This window comes from Lithobates pipiens, unplaced genomic scaffold, assembly GCF_037356315.1.
Source record: "Lithobates pipiens isolate NorthernLeopardFrog02 unplaced genomic scaffold, aLitPip1_a1.2 Scaffold_16, whole genome shotgun sequence".
In the NCBI taxonomy this organism is placed as follows: domain Eukaryota; kingdom Metazoa; phylum Chordata; class Amphibia; order Anura; family Ranidae; genus Lithobates; species Lithobates pipiens.
Window position 1 is genome coordinate 418,691,417 of NW_027507748.1, and position 21,397 is coordinate 418,712,813.

The 21,397-nt window shown below is 43.5% G+C and overlaps 1 protein-coding gene across 3 annotated transcripts in view; it reads right to left on the reverse strand.

The window, feature by feature from the left end:
* Nucleotides 1-601: 601 nt before the first annotated feature.
* Nucleotides 602-21,397, reverse strand: part of NXPE3 (neurexophilin and PC-esterase domain family member 3) — a 46,935-nt gene continuing 26,139 nt past the window's right edge. For all 3 annotated transcript variants that reach the window (XM_077482469.1, XM_077482470.1, XM_077482468.1), the window contains exons 4-6: nt 18,957-19,030; nt 16,322-16,519; nt 602-3,822 (exon numbers count right to left, since the gene is read on the reverse strand). In XM_077482469.1, coding sequence (XP_077338595.1) covers nt 3,278-3,822; nt 16,322-16,519; nt 18,957-19,030 — 817 coding nt within the window. In that variant the 3' untranslated portion in view covers nt 602-3,277. The remainder of the gene's footprint in view (nt 3,823-16,321; nt 16,520-18,956; nt 19,031-21,397) is intronic.

Consider the following 21,397-nt stretch of genomic DNA (forward strand, 5'->3'; position numbering starts at 1 on the left):
GGCTTCTCCTGCAGGTAAGTGTCACATAATGGACTACTATGCAATGCATAGTAGCCCATTTTGCTCTTTACCCTTGCAGGGAAACAAAGAGGAAGTAAAACCCATCAGGTTTTACTTCTTCAAGGAATACAATTTTCAGTCAGTAAAAACACATTATCCTGTATCCTTATATCAACAACTCATAGCATGTTAACTGCAACCAGCATCTACATGTGTATAGCCACACAGTTTGTTGAGGCAAGACATTGTCCACGCAAAGATTAAAAAACACTGGTTTAGGGCAGATTAAAAGATTTACAGGCATTTTTTTTTTAAAATCAGCATGCTTTAAGTATCATACTTTCTTTCATATGTACACTTTCATTAAAGCCGCAGTGTTGTTTGTCTGCCCCCTCTCCCCTTGCCCATTCACAGAATGCTTTGGGGAGAGGAGGGGTAGACACATGACGATGCATCTTCTGTGTATGACAGCCACAGCTATCCTATTTTCAGGGCCAGAAGTATAGCGATAGCTATGATTTCCTGCTTTAATGAAAGTGTACATTTCAAGTATAACAAAAGTACAATTTTTAAAGTTACATATACCTCGTGAGACTTAAAGTGATTTCTTCAGTAATCTGTTTATTAATATCTTTTTCTTCATCACAGACTCATCATAAAACAAACAAAAATATTTCCAAAATACATACAGCAATAGCACATTACATTCTAAACGCAAACCCCGAGAAAAAAAAAATAAAAAAAAGGGGGAGGGGGGACCCAAGACAACCTCTCCATAAAAATATAAAAATTCTCTCTCCGTCTCAGTCCTGCCAAAAAAAAACCTACACCGTTCCTTCCTTCTTGAGCCCTCATACCTTAATTATTCTATAACTGGTAAATAATCTGTTAACCCTTCTACTTCCATCTGGTCCCAAGATGAATGGTGTCAACCCTGGTAACATCAACCATGGTTTCCACATTTCACTAAATGTATTTGCTAAACCCCTATTCTTATATACCTGCCATTCCTTTATTGGTTCGTCATTCACCTGTATATCCGCAATTCTTTATATGTTGGGCTATTAGGGGATAAATCAATTTTCTTGCTATAAATAATATTTTATTAATGGGAAGTCTAATTGCCGGAGTATACAATTCTTTTTCTAATTGTCCTAACAGACATATTTTTGGGTCTGTCTGTATCTGGGTTTGATACTCCTGATTAATGGTTTCTAACACTTTCTGCCAATATCTAAACCAGGGGTCTCAAACTGATGGCCCTCCAGCTGTTGGGAAACTACAAGTCCCATGAGGCATTGCAAGGCTGACAGTTACAAGCATGACTCCCTCAGGCAGAGGCATGATGGCATGTTTAGTTCCGCAACCGCTGGAGGGCCACCAGTTTGAGACCCCTGATCTAAACAGTTTAGGACCATTCCAAAGCATATGCATGATGTCAGCAGCTACCCGTAAACATTCTGATGTATCCCACTTCCCCAATTTATATAATTTAAATGGTGTCCTATAGGCTCTATATATTATATATAATTGGGTTAGGCGTTGCTGTGGAGATTCCAATATGCCCTGTCAACTTTCATATGTCATTTTTCCAAGATCTTTTTCTCATCCTTTTCTAGCTAAACAACTATTTGTTTTTTGTGGTTGCTCAGTCAGGCGACCATATAGAGTAGAGATCAGACCCCTCTTAGCCTGTAACTTTGCTAGAACCTCCATAAGTGTCATATTTTGTATCTTAACTTTTTTGTCTTTAAACTGACTCTGTAGTGCATGGCGTAGTTGTAAATATTGATAGAATGTCTAAGGAGGCAATACATATGTTTTCTGTAAATCTTGAAATGTTTTTAATATATTATCTGTATAAAGCTGTGCAATATATTTTATCCCCTTCTCTCTTCTTACTCCAAAACCTTTTAATTTATCTAGTTCTTCATAATTTTTATTTCCCCATAAAGGGGAGTATACTGAAATATGATTATATTGCATTATACGCCGCATATCCTGACAAACCTTATGTATGAGTCCAAGAGTTAAACCTTGTGCCATGTCAGCAAATTTACCTGATTCTATTTGTGCTATCAAATGGTATTGGGAAGACCTACTCAACATTATCGATTGGATAGGATCTGTCCAGTCTATCTCTTCCCATCCTGCAACCTGTTGGAGTTGTGCTGCTAAGAAATACATTTTAGCATTTAGAACAGCAAGACCCCCCCTTTTTAAAAAAAATAACAAACACATCATAACTACCCATTCTGTGCAATGGATTTGCACAGCGCAGCCCTGACCCTTCCTATTTGGGGTCCCCTACCAGTGTCCTGGGGGGGGGGTGTCATAAGAGGGCCAATGAGAACTGCAGAGCTAGAGGTGTTTCTGTGCAAATCCAGGAATTTAACAGGCAGCAGCTTCAGTTGCCCACAGTTAAAAGGGATGCAGCCAGACTCAGTGGAGGGAGATTTCTGCAGCATATTTGGCAAGTACAGAATCACAGTATATATAAAATATGCAAAGTGGTTAGAGGAAAGCTTCAGAATGGCAAAGATGTTTTTATTACAAATTATGTGAGTAGACTGCAGTTCCTCTTTAATGTATGCTTAACACTGGTCAATATATAAAAAAAACGATTGAAGCGTGTGCTTCCTCTTGTCCCAATAATTTAAAACACTAGCACTGTTTACATATGCACAGCATACATATAGTGTGGCATTGGACACACTCATGTTACTTTTTATAGGCAGCCCATACAATTTTGCATTAAAGAGGAACCTAATTCCACTGACATCAGTAAGGCCTGGTTCAATTAATTGTATTCATTTTAGATGTGACTTGAGTTGCATGACAATGGAAATCAAATGTTTTCAATGGTGTCCATTCACAACAATGCAACTCAGAATGGACTGATTTTTGGAAAAGGTTCCTGTACTACATTGGTGCAATTCCAGTGCAATTTCAACTCCACAGAATATAAAAACTTTATCAAAGTTGCGGCCAAGTAGCACTACATAATCACACTGGAAGTCTGAAGAAAATAATATGCAGCAGTGTGAATCTAGCCTAAAACAAAACACAAAATAGTAAGGAGCTGTCATATTCTTCTCAGCCATATTGGCTACCTGGTTCCAGGGATTTCCAAATCCTGATATACTGTAAACACAAACACATTTTACAGCTTCTAAATACTCTTATAATACTGCCTACAAGACTCCAAGAACACAATTATTTGGTTCTTTAAAATCTAAATCAACCACAAATTCTAGGTGTACAATTACCTATACCTTTAATTTGGGCAAACAAATGATAAAAACTCATCTATTTGATTTTTAATAATGATTCTTCCTGGGTGTAATGCATGTGGTAGATAATGGGCAAGTGACATTTCCCAAGCATCCACAATATGTACCTTAATATCTGCAAACATTGCTCTCATAACAATGTCCAACTGTAAAGAGAACCAGTCGCTATTGAACAAGCTCACTTCAGGCCCAAGCTCCTGGACATTGGCAGAACGAATGATTATGGCAGTGTTAGGACTGCGTTCAAGCAAACGGAGGACAGCTACTCGTATGTTCCTGAGACGTCTTACATATACTTCTACTGGAAAGGTGCTGAAGTGAGACCAGATGGTCATGGCCACCACAGTGTTCTGTCCTCCAACTATACCATCCAATTCATTTGCAATGTAGCGTAGCTCATTACTTGAAACAGTTGAAAAGCGGATAGGTGGCCCATGACAGCGAAATTTTACCATTATATTATTGTCAATATCAATGGATAACAAAGGTCCAACATTTTTAGGGCTGCCCAGATCAAAAGGCTTAAGCTCTGTAATACAAAAAGAAATATAACATTAAGTTAACAAAAAATGAAAATGAGCATTCCCTCACCTTACCAAAATCAAAACATTATCCTAATGGTGAAGTATATTGAAGGGAATATCATAATTTGGGCTTGCTTAAACAAAAACAGGCACTAACAAAAAAGAAAAGTCAGAAAATTAGGAAGGCCCTAGCCCCAACACCCAATAATCCCCTGGGGATGAAAACTTCATGTCAATTGGAATGCCTGCTCAGACAACTAATCTCGCTTGGTGAGATTAATCCAAAACAATCTTAAATTAGCTAGAAATAAACAGCCTACAAACACAGCCCAGTGACTCCTAGTTTTCCATAAAACTCCAGGATTTTATCCCATGGAGTAAAATGACTGAAGGGGTAGGGTGCGTAAAAGCACCTCTGCAAGGGTAGTCAAAAGAAGGGATATGTACCAGACTAGTGACTTGAGTATAGCCAGACAGGCTGAGGTAAGCTGAAAATATCCTCCTTGGAATGTGAGAAATAACTCTGAAGCAACCCCTGAGGAAGCCCGCTTAAGAGCAATTCTGCTTATCCTTGGAATATAGCCATAGATCTAGGGATGCGTCTGAACTCCCAGATCCATGAAAGCACCAGCATTTATGGAGCAAAGCACAGCAGACTTACTTATACAACCAAGTGTACATGCCTAGCTGGAAGCCGAAACGGGAATAAAACCTTAGTTTGTTCCTCAAAAAGCTCCAAATCCACCAAGGAAAGAGGGGCTAACTATAGTTGGATGAATCCCCCCTGAGGTCTGTAGGGAGTTCCCCATGCCTGCTCGGTGTCATCTGCCTCAGGCAACTAGTGTGCTCTACCTGCCAGCCATCCCAGAAGACACAATTTCCTCTGGCAAACTTGGCCTCCTGAACAGGGTGTGCGTGTCTCTTCAGTAATCATAGGCTCGTCTATGAAAAAGAAAGAACTGAAAATGGAATAAGGGAGTGGTATCAAAATACACTTTACTAAATCACAGGGTGCAAATAATTTTAACTCCAACCTAAAAATATCCTACAGTATAATTAAAAATGTTGTGACAACATTGTTACCCCCCAAACTGCCTTACACCACAGCAGCACACATTAAAGAGTTAAAGTAACACTAAAGTCTGGTTTAAAAAAAAAATCTGTTTCTAGTATGCATTTTTAACTCAAAAAATAGCTCCTATTGCTCTCAGCCTCTTCCAAATTACCTTAATTTTTTTCCTGTTATCTGAGCTACTGTAGTAGTGGTGCACCGAATATAAATTTTGGTGCAGAAACCGTAAATACAGGATGCACTTTCCCAAAAACCGAAACAGTCAGTTTTTAAAAAACCTTGCTAGAAGATATAAATTGGGATAAAATCTTAGAAATAAAGAACACGGAGGAGAGATGGGTTTGCTTCAAGAGCATATTAATTAAGGGCATTTGCCAGTGCATCCCATTGGGAAATAAATTTAAAAGACTAAACAAAAGTCCCGGATGGTTTAACTCCAATGTAAAAATGCATATAAAAGTAAAAGAAAATGCCTTAAAAAAATACAAGGCTGAGGGATCATCATCAGCATTCAGACTTTACAAAGAATGCAACAAGAAATGTAAGGGAGCTATTAGGGCGACTAAGATAGAACACGAAAGACATATAGCAGAGGAGAGCAAAAAAAAAATCCCAAGAATGTACAGTATATAAACACTAAGGGTCCTTTCACACAGGGGGGATCAGTTCTGATCCGCCCCGTGGATATCCGTTTGCTCAGCGGGGATCACTCCGCCGATCCCCGCTGAGCAGGGAGATGACAGCTCTGTCTCTGCACACTGCGCAGGGACGGACCTGTCACAGCTCCGCTCTCCCCTATGGGAGATCGGATGATGACAGACCACAGTGTCTGTCGTCACCCGATCCGATCCGCAGACGGATGGAAAAATAGCTTTTTCCTCCGTTACACTTTTTCGGATCGGAGCGGGTCGGATGTCAGCGGACATGTCACCGCTGACATCCGACGCTCCATAGAGCTCTATGGAGCACCCGTTCAGGTCCGCCTGAAAAACTGACAGGCGGGCCTGAACGGGACGTCAGTGTGAAAGAGGCCTAAAAAGGGAGGACAGACCATATTGACCCCATAAAGAATGAGGAAGGACATCTGGTTACAAAGGATGGAGAGGATATTGAATTTATTCTTCTCCTCAGTATTTACAAGGGAATTGGGGGGTTTCAGTAACCAAAACTGCAGTGTTTGTCCTCATTACACATAACAGAAAGCACCCTCATGGCTAACAGAGGACAGAATTAGAACTAGACTTGGAAAACTTAACATTAATAAATCACTGGGACCAGATGGCTTGCACCCGAGGGTACTTAGGAAACTCAAGTAATTGCCAGACCATTGTTCCTAATTATTTACTGACAGTCTACTGACTGGAATGGTACCAGCTGATTGAAGAAAAGCCAATGTAGCACCAATATTAAAAAAAGGGCCAAAATACATCCCTGGGAATTACAGACCAGTTAGCCTAACATCAATAGTATGTAAGCTCTTGGAGGAGATGATAAAGGGACTATATACAAGATTTTAGTAATGAAAACTGTATCATTAGCAGTAATCAGCATGCATTCATGAAGAATCGTTCTTGTCAAATCAATATATTAAAAAGAGGGGGAAAACACTGCGCTCCCTATATAAGTGACAAAGAATTGTGATATAACACAAAACAGCAGCTAACATACAAACAAACTAAGTCAAAATAACGAATGATAACAAACAATGTAGCGCTATAATGTCAAAAAATGTAAAAAAAAAATAGACATAAATCACCAAATTATCTGGTAGTGAAATCAAACTTAAAAGGTCAGCACACATATCACATGTTGTGCAGTCTAGTAAGGAATACAGAAAATGTGCTTCAGTGAACTAACAATATGGCAGGCTTATGTGCGTCACACACCATTCGTATACATCAGGTCATGGATCACCATCCGGATAGTCGTTGCCCACTTCAGGATCGGTACACCTCAGATCTCCAGGGTTTTCAACTCTCTCTCGAAGGTTCCGGTCAGCTAGGAGCTCAGAGCGGGTTCACCATAAGCAAAAAGTAAGGACACAATGCCCATATTGCTCTTTTTATCGTTCATTTGTATTGGATCACGTGATTCTTTTTGGATATTTTTTATGTCATTTTTTATATGTCATTTGGAATTTTTTTTCAAATAAAACCTTTAATGGTGGAATTTCACTATGAGAGGCATTGTGTCCTTACTTTTTGCTTATGGTGAACCTGCTCTGAGCTCCTAGCTGACCGGAACCTTCGAGAGAGAGTTGAAAACCCTGGAGATCTGAGGTGTACCGATCCTGAAGTGGGCAGCGACTATCCGGATGGTGATCCATGACCTGATGTATACGAATGGTGTGTGACGCACATAAGCCTGCATGACACATTTACTATATAGTAGTTTGTGTCCACCATTTTTGGTAAGGGTATCCACCATTTTCTATAATATTTTCTGGCTGTGAACGGAAGGCTATACATAGTTCATACCAACGGAATATCTGGACTCACGTTTCACATTATTTTGTCAAAGCTGGACTTTTTTATGCTCATATTGTTAGTTCACTGAAGCACATTTTCTGTATTCCTTACTAGACTGCACAACATGTGATATGTGTGCTGACCTTTTAAGTTTGATTTCACTACCAGATCATTTGGTGATTTATGTCTAGTTTTTTTACATTTTTTGACATTATAGCGCTACATTGTTTGTTACCAAATCAATATATTAACCTTCTATGAGGAGGTGAGCTGGTGAGCTGCCATCAAGATAAAGGAATGCCTGTAGACGTGGCATTTCTGGATTTTGCAAAAGCATTTGACACAGTGCCCCATAAACGTTTACTGTACAAATTAAGGTCTGTTGGCATGGACCATAAAGCGAGTACATGGACTGAAAACTGTCTACAAGGGTGAGTTCAGAGGTTGATGATAAATGGGGAATACTCGGAATGGTCAGGGGTGGGAAGTGGGGCCCCCCAGTTCTGTGCTGGGACCAATCCTGTTTAATGTGTTCATAAACAACCTGGAGGATGGTATAAACAGTTTAATCTCTGTATTTGCGGATGACACTAAGCTAAACAGGGCAATAACTTCTCTGCAGGATGTGGAAACCTTGCAAGAAGATCTGAACAAACTACATGGCAAATGAGGTTTAATGTAGAAAATTTTAAATAATGCATTTGGGTGGCAAAAACATGAATGCAATCTACTCACTAGGGGGAGAACCTCTGGGATGGAAAAGGACCTTGGGGTCCTAGTAGATGACAGGCTCAGCAATGGCATACAATGCCAAGCTGTTAACAAAGCAAACAGAATATTGGCATGCATTAAAAAAGGGATTAACTCCAGGGATAAAACGCTAATTCTCCCACTCTACAAGACTTTGGCCCAGCCTCAAGTGGAGTATGCTGTCCAGTTCTGGGCACCAGTCCTCCGGAAGGATGTACTTGAAATGGAGCGAGTACAAAGAAGAGCAACAAAGCTAATGAAGGGTCTGGAGGTTATTAGTTATAAAGAAAGGTTGCGAGCGCTGAACTTATTCTCTCTGGAGATGAGACACTTGAGAGGGGATATGATTTCAATTTACAAATACCATACTGGTGACTAGGGATGAGCCGAACACCCCCGGTTCGGTTCGCACCAGAACTTTCGAACGGACCCCAAATTCAAACGAACTTTAGAACCCCATTGAAGTCTATGGGACTCGAACGTTCGAAATGAAAAGTGCTAATTTTAACGGCTAATATGCAAGATACTGTCCTAAAAAGGGTTTGGGGACCTGGCTCCTGCCCCAGGGGACATGGGTCAATGCCCAAAATGTTTTTAAAAATGGCCGTTTTGGCGGGAGCACTGATTTTAATGACGATTAAAGTGAAAAAAAAAGTGAAATATTCCTTTAAATATGGTGCCTGGGGGTGTCTGTAGTATGCCTGTGAAGTGCCACGTGTTTCCCGTGTTTAGAACAGTCCCTGCACAAAATGACATTAAACGGAAATAACACCATTTAAAACTGCTTGCGGTTTTAATGTTATATCTGGTTCCTGCAATATGGTTGAAAATCATTGAGAAAAATGGCATGGGTAGCCCTCCCTGCCCATTACCATCCCCTTTAGGTCTTGTACGCATATTAAGGGGAACCCCGTACCCATATTAAAAAAAGGAAATGCGTGTGGCCCCCAGGCCCTATATACTCAGAACAGCAGTATACAGGCGGTGCAAACAAGACAGGGACTGTGTAGGTTTGTTGTGTTAAGTTGAATCTGTTTGTAATTTTCAACTGGTACATTTTTAAAGTGTAGCTCCAGTCAAAAAAACGATTTTTAAGCTTTTTGGAAAACATAGGGAAGGGTTATCACCCCTGTATAATTTGTTTTGTCGTCCATCTTTTTTCATCTCACTTGCTGTTGTCTCCTTCCGTTTGCAAGTAGGAGATGTTTGTAAATTGGATGTTTGAAAGTAGGGGCCTGCCCTATATGCTCTGCAGAAATGGCGGAACAAGGTGTTGGTTTTGCCACAACATTGTAAGCCCTCAAAGTGACTCTTGGTGGGCGCTGGAGCGCCCTGCTGTGAACGATTATATCAAGAATTGTAATTACATGCCATTGTTGAACAGTGGTAGAAAAATTGACCTTTGGTGGTTGTGGTGCTGGTGCCACAACACTATAAGTCCTCACCGTTACTCTGGGTGGGCACAGGAAGGGGCCCTCCTGTGAAATATTATATCAAGAATTGTAATTACATGTCCCTGTTAAACAGGGGCAGAAAAATTTGGCCTTAGGCACTGCTGCTGGTGCCACCACACTGCAACCTCTCCCATATACTCTAGTTTTATTGCAGGAATTAGCCCTGCTGCAAAGCATTGCATCAAAAATTGTAATTAAACGCCCCTGTTAAACAGGGGCAGAAAAATTGGGCCTTAGGCACTGGTGCTGGTGCCACCACACTGCAACCTCTTCCATATACTCTACTTTTATTGCAGGAATTAGCCCTGCTGCAAAGCATTGCATCAAAAATTGTAATTAAACGCCCCTGTTAAACATGGGCAGAAAAATTGGGCCTTAGGCACTGGTGCTGGTGCCACCACACTGCAACCTCTGCCATATACTCTAGTTTTATTGCAGGAATTAGCCCTGCTGCAAAGCATTGCATCAAAAATTGTAATTAAACGCCCCTGTTAAACAGGGGCAGAAAAATTGGGCCTTAGGCACTGGTGCTGGTGCCACCACACTGCAACCTCTCCCATATACTCTTGTTTGATTGCAGGAATTAGCCCTGCTGCAAAGCATTGCATCAAAAATTGTACTTAAACGCCCCTGTTAAACAGGGGCAGAAAAATTGGGCTGATGGCATCAACCAGAACCAGAAATGTTCTTCCAACATATCAGCGGAGGAGGAAGAGGATAGACAATCAACATAACAGGACAGTCACTCAGCATCAGCATAGGCAGTCTTGAAGGGATGTGATATTTCAAAAAAAATTATTCTGTTACATCAGCTTCAGGTGCTTGGTAGCTGTGGGTGATCCAAGACTGATTCATCTTGATGAAGGTCAGTCGATCAACTGATTCGGTGGACAGGCGCACCCTGTGATCGGGAACAAAGCCACCAGCAGCACTGAAGGTGCGTTCCGAAAGAACGCTGGATGCAGGACAGGCCAGTAGCTCAATTGCATACTGTGCAAGCTCTGGCCAGTAATCCATCCTCAAGACCCAGTAAGCCAGAGGATTTTCGGTGGGAAAGGTGTCCAAGTCTGACCTTGCCCCTAGGTATTCCTGCACCATGTAAATCAGACGCTGGCGATGGGTACTGGAACCGATCATACCTTGGGGCTGCGGACTAAAAAATTGTCTGAAAGCATCAGTCAGACGGCCACCTTCTCCACCGCTCCTTCTGACCGATGCCTCAGCAACACGTTGTCCAGGACCAGGAGTTTGTAACCTCCCAGTCTCTGGGAACGCGTTGCACAGACCTTTCTGCAAGGCCTCCCGAAGATGTCTCATCCTCTGCTCCCTCTGCGATGGCAAGATAAGGTCGGCAACCTTACCCTTGTACCGTGGATCAAGGAGAGTGGCCAGCCAGTAATGGTCCCTCTCCTTGATCCGAAGAATACGAGGATCCTTCCGCAGGCTTTGCAGGATCAGGGAGGCCATGCAGCGTAGGTTAGCTGAGGCATTCGGTCCGGAGTCCTCTGGGTCACTAAGGACAACATGATCCGCAGCTACCTCCTCCCAGCCACGTACAAGTCCACGTGTTTCTTGGGACTGTAAATCATCCCTACAAGACTGCTGCTGATGCTGAGTGCCAGCCTCTACCTCCATGCTGACACAATCATCCTCCTCCTCCTCTTCCTCCTCCTCATCCTCTTCCTGTGTGATGGGTGGCACAGCAGGAACACTGTCTGGATAAAGGGGGCCTTGAGAGGCAAGGAAGTCCTCCTCTTCCTGCCTCTGTTCTGCCTCAAGTGCCCTGTCCATTATTCCACGCAGCGTATGCTCCAAGAGGTGGACAAGAGGTACAGTGTCACTGATGCATGCACTGTCACTGCTCACCATCCTTGTGGCCTCCTCAAACGGTGACAGGACAGTACATGCATCCCTGATCATGCCCCACTGGCGTGGTGAGAAAAAACCAAGCTCCCCTGACCCTGTCCTGGTGCTGTAGTCGCACAGGTACTCATTGATGGCCCTCTGCTGCGTGTGCAGCCGCTGCAGCATGGCCAATGTTGAGTTCCATCTGGTGGGCATGTCACATATAAGGCGGTTCTTGGGCAGGTTCAACTCCTTTTGGAGCTCAGCCAGCCGAGCACAGGCATTAAATGATCGGCGGAAATGCACACAGACTTTCCTGGCCTGCTTCAGGACATCCTGTAAGCCGGGGTACCTGCCCAAGAACCGCTGCACCACCAGGTTAAGGACGTGAGCTACACAGGGCACATGGGTCAGTTGTCCCTGTCGGAGGGCGGAGAGGAGGTTGGTGCCATTGTCGCAAACCACCATTCCTGGCTTAAGCTGGCGTGGCGTCAACCACCTCTCGGCCTGCCCCTGCCGAGCTGACAAAACATCCGCCCCAGTGTGGCTCCTGTCCCCCAAACAAACCAGCGCAAGCACGGCATGGCATTGTTTTGCCTGCGTACTTGCGTAGCCCCTGGAACGCCTACGGAGCACCGCTGGTTCTGAGGACAGAGCACTGGAAGAGGCCATGGAGGAAGAAGAAGAGGAGGGGGTGGAGGAGAGAGGTGTGTCACAACCAATAGTAGCATTTTGGAGGCGTGGTGGCGGAACAACCTCCAACACTACTGCATCTTGTCCTGCATCCTTCCCAGCTGCCAGAAGAGTGACCCAATGGGCCGTGAAAGACAGGTAACGTCCCTGTCCATGCCTGCTGGACCATGAGTCAGCGGTAATATGCACCTTACCGCTGACCGCCCTGTCCAGCGAGGCAAGGACATTGCCTTCCACATGCCGGTAGAGAGCCGGAATCGCCTTCCGTGAGAAAAAGTGGCGTTTGGGGACCTGCCACTGAGGAACCGCACATTGTACAAACTCACGGCCGAGTCTACCAACTGAAAAGGCAGCAGTTGAAGTGCTAGCAATTTAGCCAAGCTAGCATTCAACCGCTGGGCATGTGGATGGCTGGGAGTGAACTTCTTTCGCCGGTCCAGCAGCTGGGGCAGGGACATTTGCCTGCTATAATCGGACGTGGGTGTACCACTAGCAGAGTTCCCAGAAGCACTTGGCTGTGACACACCTAATTCTACACCTTCATTCCTCTCAGAGCAGGTTTCAGAGAGGACTGAAGGTCTAGTGGGGTTGGAGATGCCAGCTGATGAGGAGCAAGGAGAGGTCCGCTTTGTTCTTTGGTGTGGGTCTTTGAGGTACGCTTGCCAACGAGCTGCATGGCAGGTCAACATATGTCTGGTCAAGCATGTGGTGCCCGAGCGGCTGATGTTTTGGCCACGTGAGATACGCTTGAGACATATGTTGCAAATAGCAGCGGTGCGATCTGATGCACTCGTCTCAAAAAAGGCCCACACCAAAGAACTTTTAGAATAACGCGCAGAGGCAGCGCTCTGCACAGGCGGAGCTCTGCGGTGTGATTCAGTCGGTGTGCTGCCCCTAAGCTGGCCCCCGGAGGGCATCCTGCCTCGTTGGACATGTGCCTCCTCCTCCTCCTCCTCTCTCCTTCCAGGCACCCACGTGGGGTCAGTGCCCTCATCATCCCCTCCCTTTTCATCGCTGTAGCAAACCTGGCAGTATGCTGCAGCTTGTGGAACATGACTGCCAGATTGCTGTCCTTTTTGAGCATCCCCTCTCTCTGCGCTCACGCTACTGCCTTCCTCTAGCTGAGTGTCATCATCAGAGCCCACAAAACACTGGGCATCCTCCTGGAGCATGTACCCAACACTGTGCTCAAAGAGTTCAGGAGACTCCTCAGGAGGACGTGGTGGGTCTAGGGAAGGAGTCACTGATGATGACATTGAGAGGAGGGAAGACGATGCATTGGCAGCTGCTTTGCTAGTACCCTGAGACTGGGTGAGAGAGGAGGAGGAGGATGAAGAGGGCTTGGTCATCCACTCTACCAAGTCGTTGGCATGTTGCGGTTCAACATGTCCAGCTGCCGAAAAGAAGGACAAGCGTGTCCCATGGCCACGTGCTGATGACAATGCACCGCGTCCACGACCAGCACTGTTGTCTCTAGACACAGAGCCTGCTTGCCCTCTTTTATCGGCTCGCGCCTGTCTGCCTCTCCTTGCTGGCCTTCCAGACATGGTAATGGCCTGAAGGGAGTTGGGTAAAAAAGCAGTTGGGTAGTGTATATTGTGCTAGAGGCACACAACACCCACTAACTCCTGCAGATGCCTTTATTATAGAACACCAGAGATAAAGGGGTATATACAGATGTATACTGTGCTGTGTTGGAGGCACACACAACTTCCAATAACTCCTGCAGATGGCAAGTGGGCTCAAATAGAGAACAGCTATGTAGGTGGATATAGCGGTATGTACTGGGTACAGAGCACGCAGACAGCACGCACTATCTCCTAACACTACTGACTGCAAGCTCTATTATAAAAGATAGATCACTAGCTATATAGGTGAGGTGAATATAGCGGTGTATACTGCGGTCAGGGCACGCAGACAATAACCACTACACAACAGCAAGATCGAAAATCGGTCGAAAACGATCGGTGTGTACTGTGTTGAAGGTACACAGAACACCCACTGCTTCAGACGCCAACACACTACACAAGGCCGCCGCACTGGCGGCCTTATATAGTGTGGGGCGTGCACTACACAGCCTGAGCTATGATTGGCCTCAGGCATCCTGCCTGTGGCCAATCATGGCTCTCCTCGCTGCTGGCGCTGCGATTGGCCAAGCATGCGGGGTCACAGTGCATGCTTGGCCAATCATGAGCCAGCAATGCACTGCGCCATCGCAGTGCATTGTGGGCCGTGAGCGCCACACGAATTTGGCGCGAACGGACCAAAATGTTCGGACTTTGCCGAACGGACGAACAGCCGATGTTCGAGTCGAACACGAAGCTCATTCCTACTGGTGACCTAGGATGAGCTGAACATAGGCAAAAAATTCAGACGAACACATAAAACACCATTAAAGTCTATGGTACATGAACATGAAAAAAATCAAAAGTGCTAATTGTAAAGGCTTATATGCAAGTTATTGTCATAAAAAGTGTTTGGGGACCTGGGTCCTGCCCCAAGGGACATGTATCAATGCAAAAAAAAGTTTTAAAAATGGATGTTTTTTCAGGAGCAGTGATTTTCATAAGGCTTAAAGTGAAACAATAGAAATTAAATATTCCTTTAAATATTGTGCCTGGGGGGTGTCTATAGTATGCCTGTAAAGTGGCACAGTTTTCCGTGTTTAGAACAGTACCACAAAAAAATGACATTTCCAAAGGAAAAAAGGTAATTTAAAACTGATCGCGGTTGTAATGAATTGTTGGGTCTCTATAATATAGATAAATCTGGTATGAATATTAAGTGGAACCCTGAACCAATTTTTTTTTAAACAAATTCCATGAGGGTCCCCCCCAAAATCCTTCAGGTCTGGTAAGGATATTAACAGGAACCCTGCGCCAAATAAAAAACAAAATGGCATAGGGGTCCAAAATCCATACCAGACCCTTATCTGAGCACCCAACCTGGCAGGCCACAGAAAAAGGGGAGGGCGCCCCCCTCCTGAACCGTACCAGGCCACATGCCCTGAACATGGGGGGGATGCTTTGGAGTCATCCCCAAAGCACCTTGTCCCCATGAGTCTGTGGGGCCCCCTGCCCGCAGACCCCCACAACCACCGGGCAAGGGTTGTGGGGATGAGGCCCTTGGACAAGGTGCTTTGCAGGTGACTCCAAAGCACCCCCCTGGTACGTTTCGGGGGGGGGGGGGGTGTTCTCTCACCCCCTCTTTTCCTGTGGCCTGCCAGGTTGCATGCTCGAATAAGGGTCCGGTATGGATTTTGGGGGAGGGGGGTCTCCTTTTTTTTTTAAATTTTGGCGCAGGGTTCCCCTTAAAATCCCTATGGATTTTGAGGGGGCCCCTACACCATGTTTTTTTAAATTTAGCGCAGGGTTCCACTTAATATCCATACCAGACCTGAAGGGCCTGGAGAAGGAGCAGCAAATGGCATGACAGGACAAGAGGCACGACTGGATAAAGTGTCAAGGTCAAAGAATTAGCTTGAGTACCTAAGGGAGAAACTGCCTAAAAATAGGTGTGCCAAGCATGAAACATCGTAATCAAAAAGACTTGAGGTTGTAATTGGTGCAAAAGGTGCTTCAACGAAGTATCGAGCAAAGGCTGTGAATAATTATGTACATGGATTTTTTTTCCACTTTTTTTTCAATTTTTTTCCACTTTTAATACATTTTTAAAGATTTCAAACAAATTTCTTTCACATTATCATTATGGAGTATTGTTTGTAGAATTTTTTTTTGAGGAAAATAATTCATTTAATCTATTTGGAATAAGGCTGTAACATAACAAAATGTGGAAAAAGTGAAGCACTGTGAATACTTTCCGGATGCACTGTAGCTACAGGAAACAATCGACTGTAAAACAAAGTCCCACTGTTTCTAGTAGTATTATGCTTTACTGCCTGTTGCTTGTTTGTATGTGCCTAGGATCAAGAGCTCCCACAAGGTGTAGAGGGATTGCGTTCAGAAATACAGAAGGTATGTATAACGTAGGCAACCCCTCTAACTTATCAGCTTATTAAATTATTTAGTAACAACAATTTTACTTTAAATAAAAATTCACACAATCCAGGTTTGTCTGGATAGATTGGATAAATATCCACACCACCCAGACAAACCTTTCAAACATAAAAAGCTATGTCATGGTAGCTTAGCTAAAAAATAACCAGTACTTTGAAACTTGATAACAATTGAAAGAAAAAGAGATGAATGGACAAGGAAATTACCTGGAACAAAATCTGTCAGGTATTCATACCACTGCCTTATTGTAGAATCTCCAAACAAATGAACCACTTTTCCTTGCAGGCATTCAGTAATATCAGAAGGCTTTTCAAATTGCCATACAATAGATCTTCCAGACACCCACTGATCTCGATAATAATAACCAGATGGAGTAAACTTGGAGCCATGAGGGAAATTTATATCTGAAAATCAGGAAAGACTAGAAAAGTTAATATTGTTGTTGCTCTTTTTACTTATGTTGATATTGTTAAATATGCAATGTAAAACTGGCCTGTCCAACCTTAGCTGACCGCCATAACATAAATGTAATATTCTGAAGTGGCCATAAAAATAATACTGTAAGAATTAACGTGATAGACTTATGCCCTGTACACACGGTCAGACTTTCCGACGGAAAATCCAATCGTGTGTGGGCTCCATTTTACTTTTTCCGTCAGAATTTTCGACACACAAAGTTTGAGAGCAGGATCTAAAATTTTGCGACAACAAAATGTGATCGTGTGTAGACAATTCCAACGGACAAAGTGCTACGCATGCTAAGAATAAATTATGAGACGAAAGCTATTGGCTACTGCCCTCTTTATAGTCCCGTCGTACGTGTTCTGCATCACTGCGTTCTGAATGATTGTATTTTCTGACAACTTTCTGCGACCGTGTGTCTGCAAGACAAGTTTGGGCAAAAATCCATCGGAAAAATCTGTCGGATTTTGTAGTCGGAATGTCCGACCGTGTGTATGGGGCATTACATTTAAAAGGTTGCCCACAAGTGGAATTCCATGCTATTTTTTGTGTTTCGGGGCACACACTCCCTTCCTCAGAGCTAGGCTAGCCTAGCTCTGAGGAAGGGGTGGCGCCCCCAAAACGCGTTAGCCTCGTGTTCTGTGCATGTCCATTTACTGTGTTTATGGCCTTTTGACAGTTGCATTTTGTGAGTACCCATTTTTATACAACTGTATCTTATTATTAAATTATCACTGATAATGCACTAGGTGTGCGCGCCTTCCATTTCTGTTTTTCTTGTACCGTATATACTCAAGTATAAGCCGAGTTTTTCAGCACATTTTTTTGTGCTGAAAAAGCCCCCTCAGCTTATACTCGAGTCACTGTGCTCATCTGTAGCCTCATGCGCCTGATCTCCCGGCGCTTTGACATGCAGTCTAGTCGGTGGCCGTGCAGTGTAACAAAGCCCAGCCTTCTCCTCGTCTTCCTCTGTGATAGTTGGAAAACACTGACTCACTACTGGGAAACTGAATCAGTGTTCCTTCATGGATGAGGAGGGGGCGGGGCTTTGTTACACTGCACAACCACTGACTAGACTGCATGTCACAGCGCCGGTGTACTGGATATCAGGTACATGAGGCTGCAGATGGACATAGTGAGGCATGGAGATGGCACAGTGGGGCATGCAGTTGGCACAGTGAGGCTGCAAATGGGCATTGTTGACCCTCTTTTCCACTTACAGTAGCTGCTGCATTTCCCACCCTAGGCTTATACTCGAGTCAATAAGTGTTCCCAGTTTTTTGTGGTAAAATTAGGTGCCTTGGCTTATACTTGAGTCTGCTTATACTCAAGTATATACGGTATTTATTTTTAATGTTTTACATAGCTATACCTGCAAAAGGGGCCAGCCTGAAGTGATCTAGCAAGATTTCATTTTCTGACTAATGTTCCACTTTAAGGGTGTATCTAACAGGGATGCAAATGCAATAAAAAACCACAGTGAAATTTACTAAGATTGGAGCAGGAGCAGACAGAATCTGGAGCAGCCATGCATGGCAGCCAATCAGCTTCTAGCTTTCATTTTCAAAGCTTTAGCCCAGGTTCACACTGAGCTGCGGGAATGAAGCCATGCGAGTTCAGCTGAACTCCTGTATGTCAGTCCCGATTTCGGCCGTGATTTCACAGACATCGGTGCGGGTTTCTGCACAGATATCAATGGAAATCTCACCCCGAAATCACAAAAAGTAGTACAGAAACTACTTTTTGAAATCGGTGAGGCTTTTTGTAGACATGCATTTCTTGTAGAACTTTAGAGATTATACATATTCTTCACAGACATCCTTAGTCATTTTGCATACTGTATCTCCAAGTGCCAGTTCACACATATGTGATGCGGGAACCAGCGTAATTCCAGTGGCAGTTCCCGCATCGCATACACCTCGCAGGCGGTTCACACTGCTCTATGCAAACTGCTGCGGGTGTCAATGCAAAGTTAATGACACCCCCAGATCGGTTCAAATATCATAGTGCGAACGATGAATTCAGACAGAAATTGGATTGCATATGTGTGAACACTCATGCGATCCGATTCTGGTGTGGATAAAAAAAAGGGTCCTGCACAATTTTGGTCTGAATGCAATGCGAATTAAGCCATACAATCTGTATGTCTGAATTCACATCGCACAGACATTGCATGTTATCTGCACAGTGATGTGAATCACATGCGATGTCTCTGATCACAGAAGTGTGAACCGGCACTTAATGGAAATTTCCTAATTCTATTCTTGCAAAAACATGCAGGGTATGTGCTTTTGTTCTTTACTATGAAGTATTCTCTCTATTCAGAAATGAGAAGATGCACGTTCTAAAAACGGACCCTATAAAGAGCGTCAGAAATACCTTTAATTTTCCAAGGATGAACCGTCACAGTATCAGGGCCACTTGCCAGGACTGGAGCTTTGATATTTATGCCACTTTGGGAAACAAAAGTAAAAGGATTAAATTTTAACTAATCAAATTTACCTAAAGAGCTTGTACATATAGGGGGTTATTTACAAAAGGCAAATCCACTTTGCACTACAAGTGCACTTGCAAATGCAGTCACTGTAGATCCGAGGGGGACATGCAAGGAAAATAAAAAACAGTATTTTAGCTTGCACATGATTGGATGATAAAATCAGCAGAGCTTCCCTTCGTTTCAAATCTAACCCTCAGATTTACAGCGACTGCAATTCCATATGCACTCGCAGTGCACTTGTAGTGCAAAGTGGATTTGCCTTTCGTAAATAACCCCCATATACTCCAAGGCCTGGCACCTAGCAAGTATCATGGCAACAGATTAGATTGTCAACTTTCACAAGCAAGGCCCTCCCTAATTGAATTGTATTGTAACTACACTGTCTCCTTTTATAATCTAAAGCACTGCGCAGTCTGTTGGCTCTATATAAATCCTGTATAACAGTAATATAACACTTTTATAAGTTGCAGGGTAGTGCCCCACCATTTATGTAATCAGGGAAATTAGATAATGAGATGTCAGCCACATTTTTTAAATATGTGCAATGGAGCAACATGGATGTGCTGGTACAACCTGATTCTTCATTCGTGTCTCCATGCTGTCAGACAGGAGCAGTAAAGCGGCATTAAACCCAAAAACAAAAAAAAAAAGAATAAATTGCACCTTAAAGTGGAACTGAAGCCCTTTTTAAAACAGGCTGCAAGCAAGCAGGCTATTACGGCAGGAGAGACATGCAATGACTCTTCTGTAATAACATGCACCTATATGTCTGCTCTCAGTGATCTCTGGCATGTAAACTGAGCTGTGTTAGTGCAGTGCAGCTTACAGCCCCATGTCGATACCTGTGTGCTGGGATGACTGGCTCCTGTGCATGCGCGAGGCCATCCCACTCCACCCAATGAAGATGGCCAAAGACTGGAATACACAAGAAGATGCTGGCCACAGGTGGAAACCTTTGGAGGAAAGGTGTGTAAGGCTTCCTTTAGCCCCCTCTCACACTGGTGCGACTTGACATGCAATTTGTTTCAAATCGCATGACAAGTTGCACCCTATCCTATGGAACCGTTCAAATCAGTACAACTCCAACTTGCACCGATTTGAAAAAGGTTCCTGCACTATTTTTGGCAATTTCATGTGCGACATGCATTGAAATCTGTGCACAAATCACACAGATGTCGACAAGCCGCACATGAAATTGCACTGACCGGCGGCTTTGAAATCATGCTGAACAAGTGAGATTTCAAAGCTACATTCAAGGTGAACAGAGGCTTAGTTCCACTTTCTTTTTTAGGCTTTTTGCTTTATTTTCACCTGGTGATCTGGCCAGTAGTTTGTTACTTTTCAACTTCTTTAACAGAAAATTAGAGGGTTGAGGTTGAGTGGCAGTTAGAGTGTTAAGACAAACCATTTAAAACTGACAGGGGTGCTACAATGGTAAGTTTTTAATCATTTGAGTAAAACCTTTATTCCAAACAGAAAAAAAGAAACTGTTGCTGCTTAAAACGTGTTAGCTGCAGTTCGGTTTTAATTTCTAAGTCAAGCCCATCTAAATCTGCTAGTGCATCTAAAGCCTCATACACACAATCGGACTTTGTACAAACTTTCCCGTGGACTTTTGTACAAAGGGCGTAGTCCACAAGTTTGTATTGCATACACACGATCGGACTTTTTAGGCAACAAACACGAACGTAGTGACGTTTCAACGTACTGACGACACTTCAAAAGAGGACGTTCAATTACTCCAGCGCCACCTTTGGTCAACTTCTGGATTGTTGTCTGATCTTTTGCATTGGTTCTGAGCATGCGTGTTTGTACCTTGTACAAAAGTCCGATGGTTTTGCGTACACACGATCGGACTTTGCTTCATCAGACTTATGTTGTCAAAAAGTTTGTCCGTTCGCACAGCCAACAAAAGTCTGATGAAAACTGAAAAAGTTTGTCCGGTGGAGCGTACACACGGTCGGAGGTTGCTCCAAAACAGCTAATTTGCATGTTTGTTGTCAAAAAGTCAGATCGTGTGTACAGGCCTTTACACTACTCTCTCCCCAGTTTGACAATTCTGCTGTCCAGAGATGTCTCCATTGTTCCTCCATCCAGAGTGGAGACATCCCAAGACAGGAAGTATGTTACTGGCTGGATCACTGTCAAAATAAAAGGAATAGGAACTTAAAAAACCTCATGCAGCCATCACAATTATGGATTGGTAAGCTGCAATATATCACATTTTTGTTTTTGGGTTTAATACCGTTTTATGATCTGTACCACGTTCATTTTATATATGACAGCCACTATGCAATAGGTTAAAATTATTTGCATTTATAAT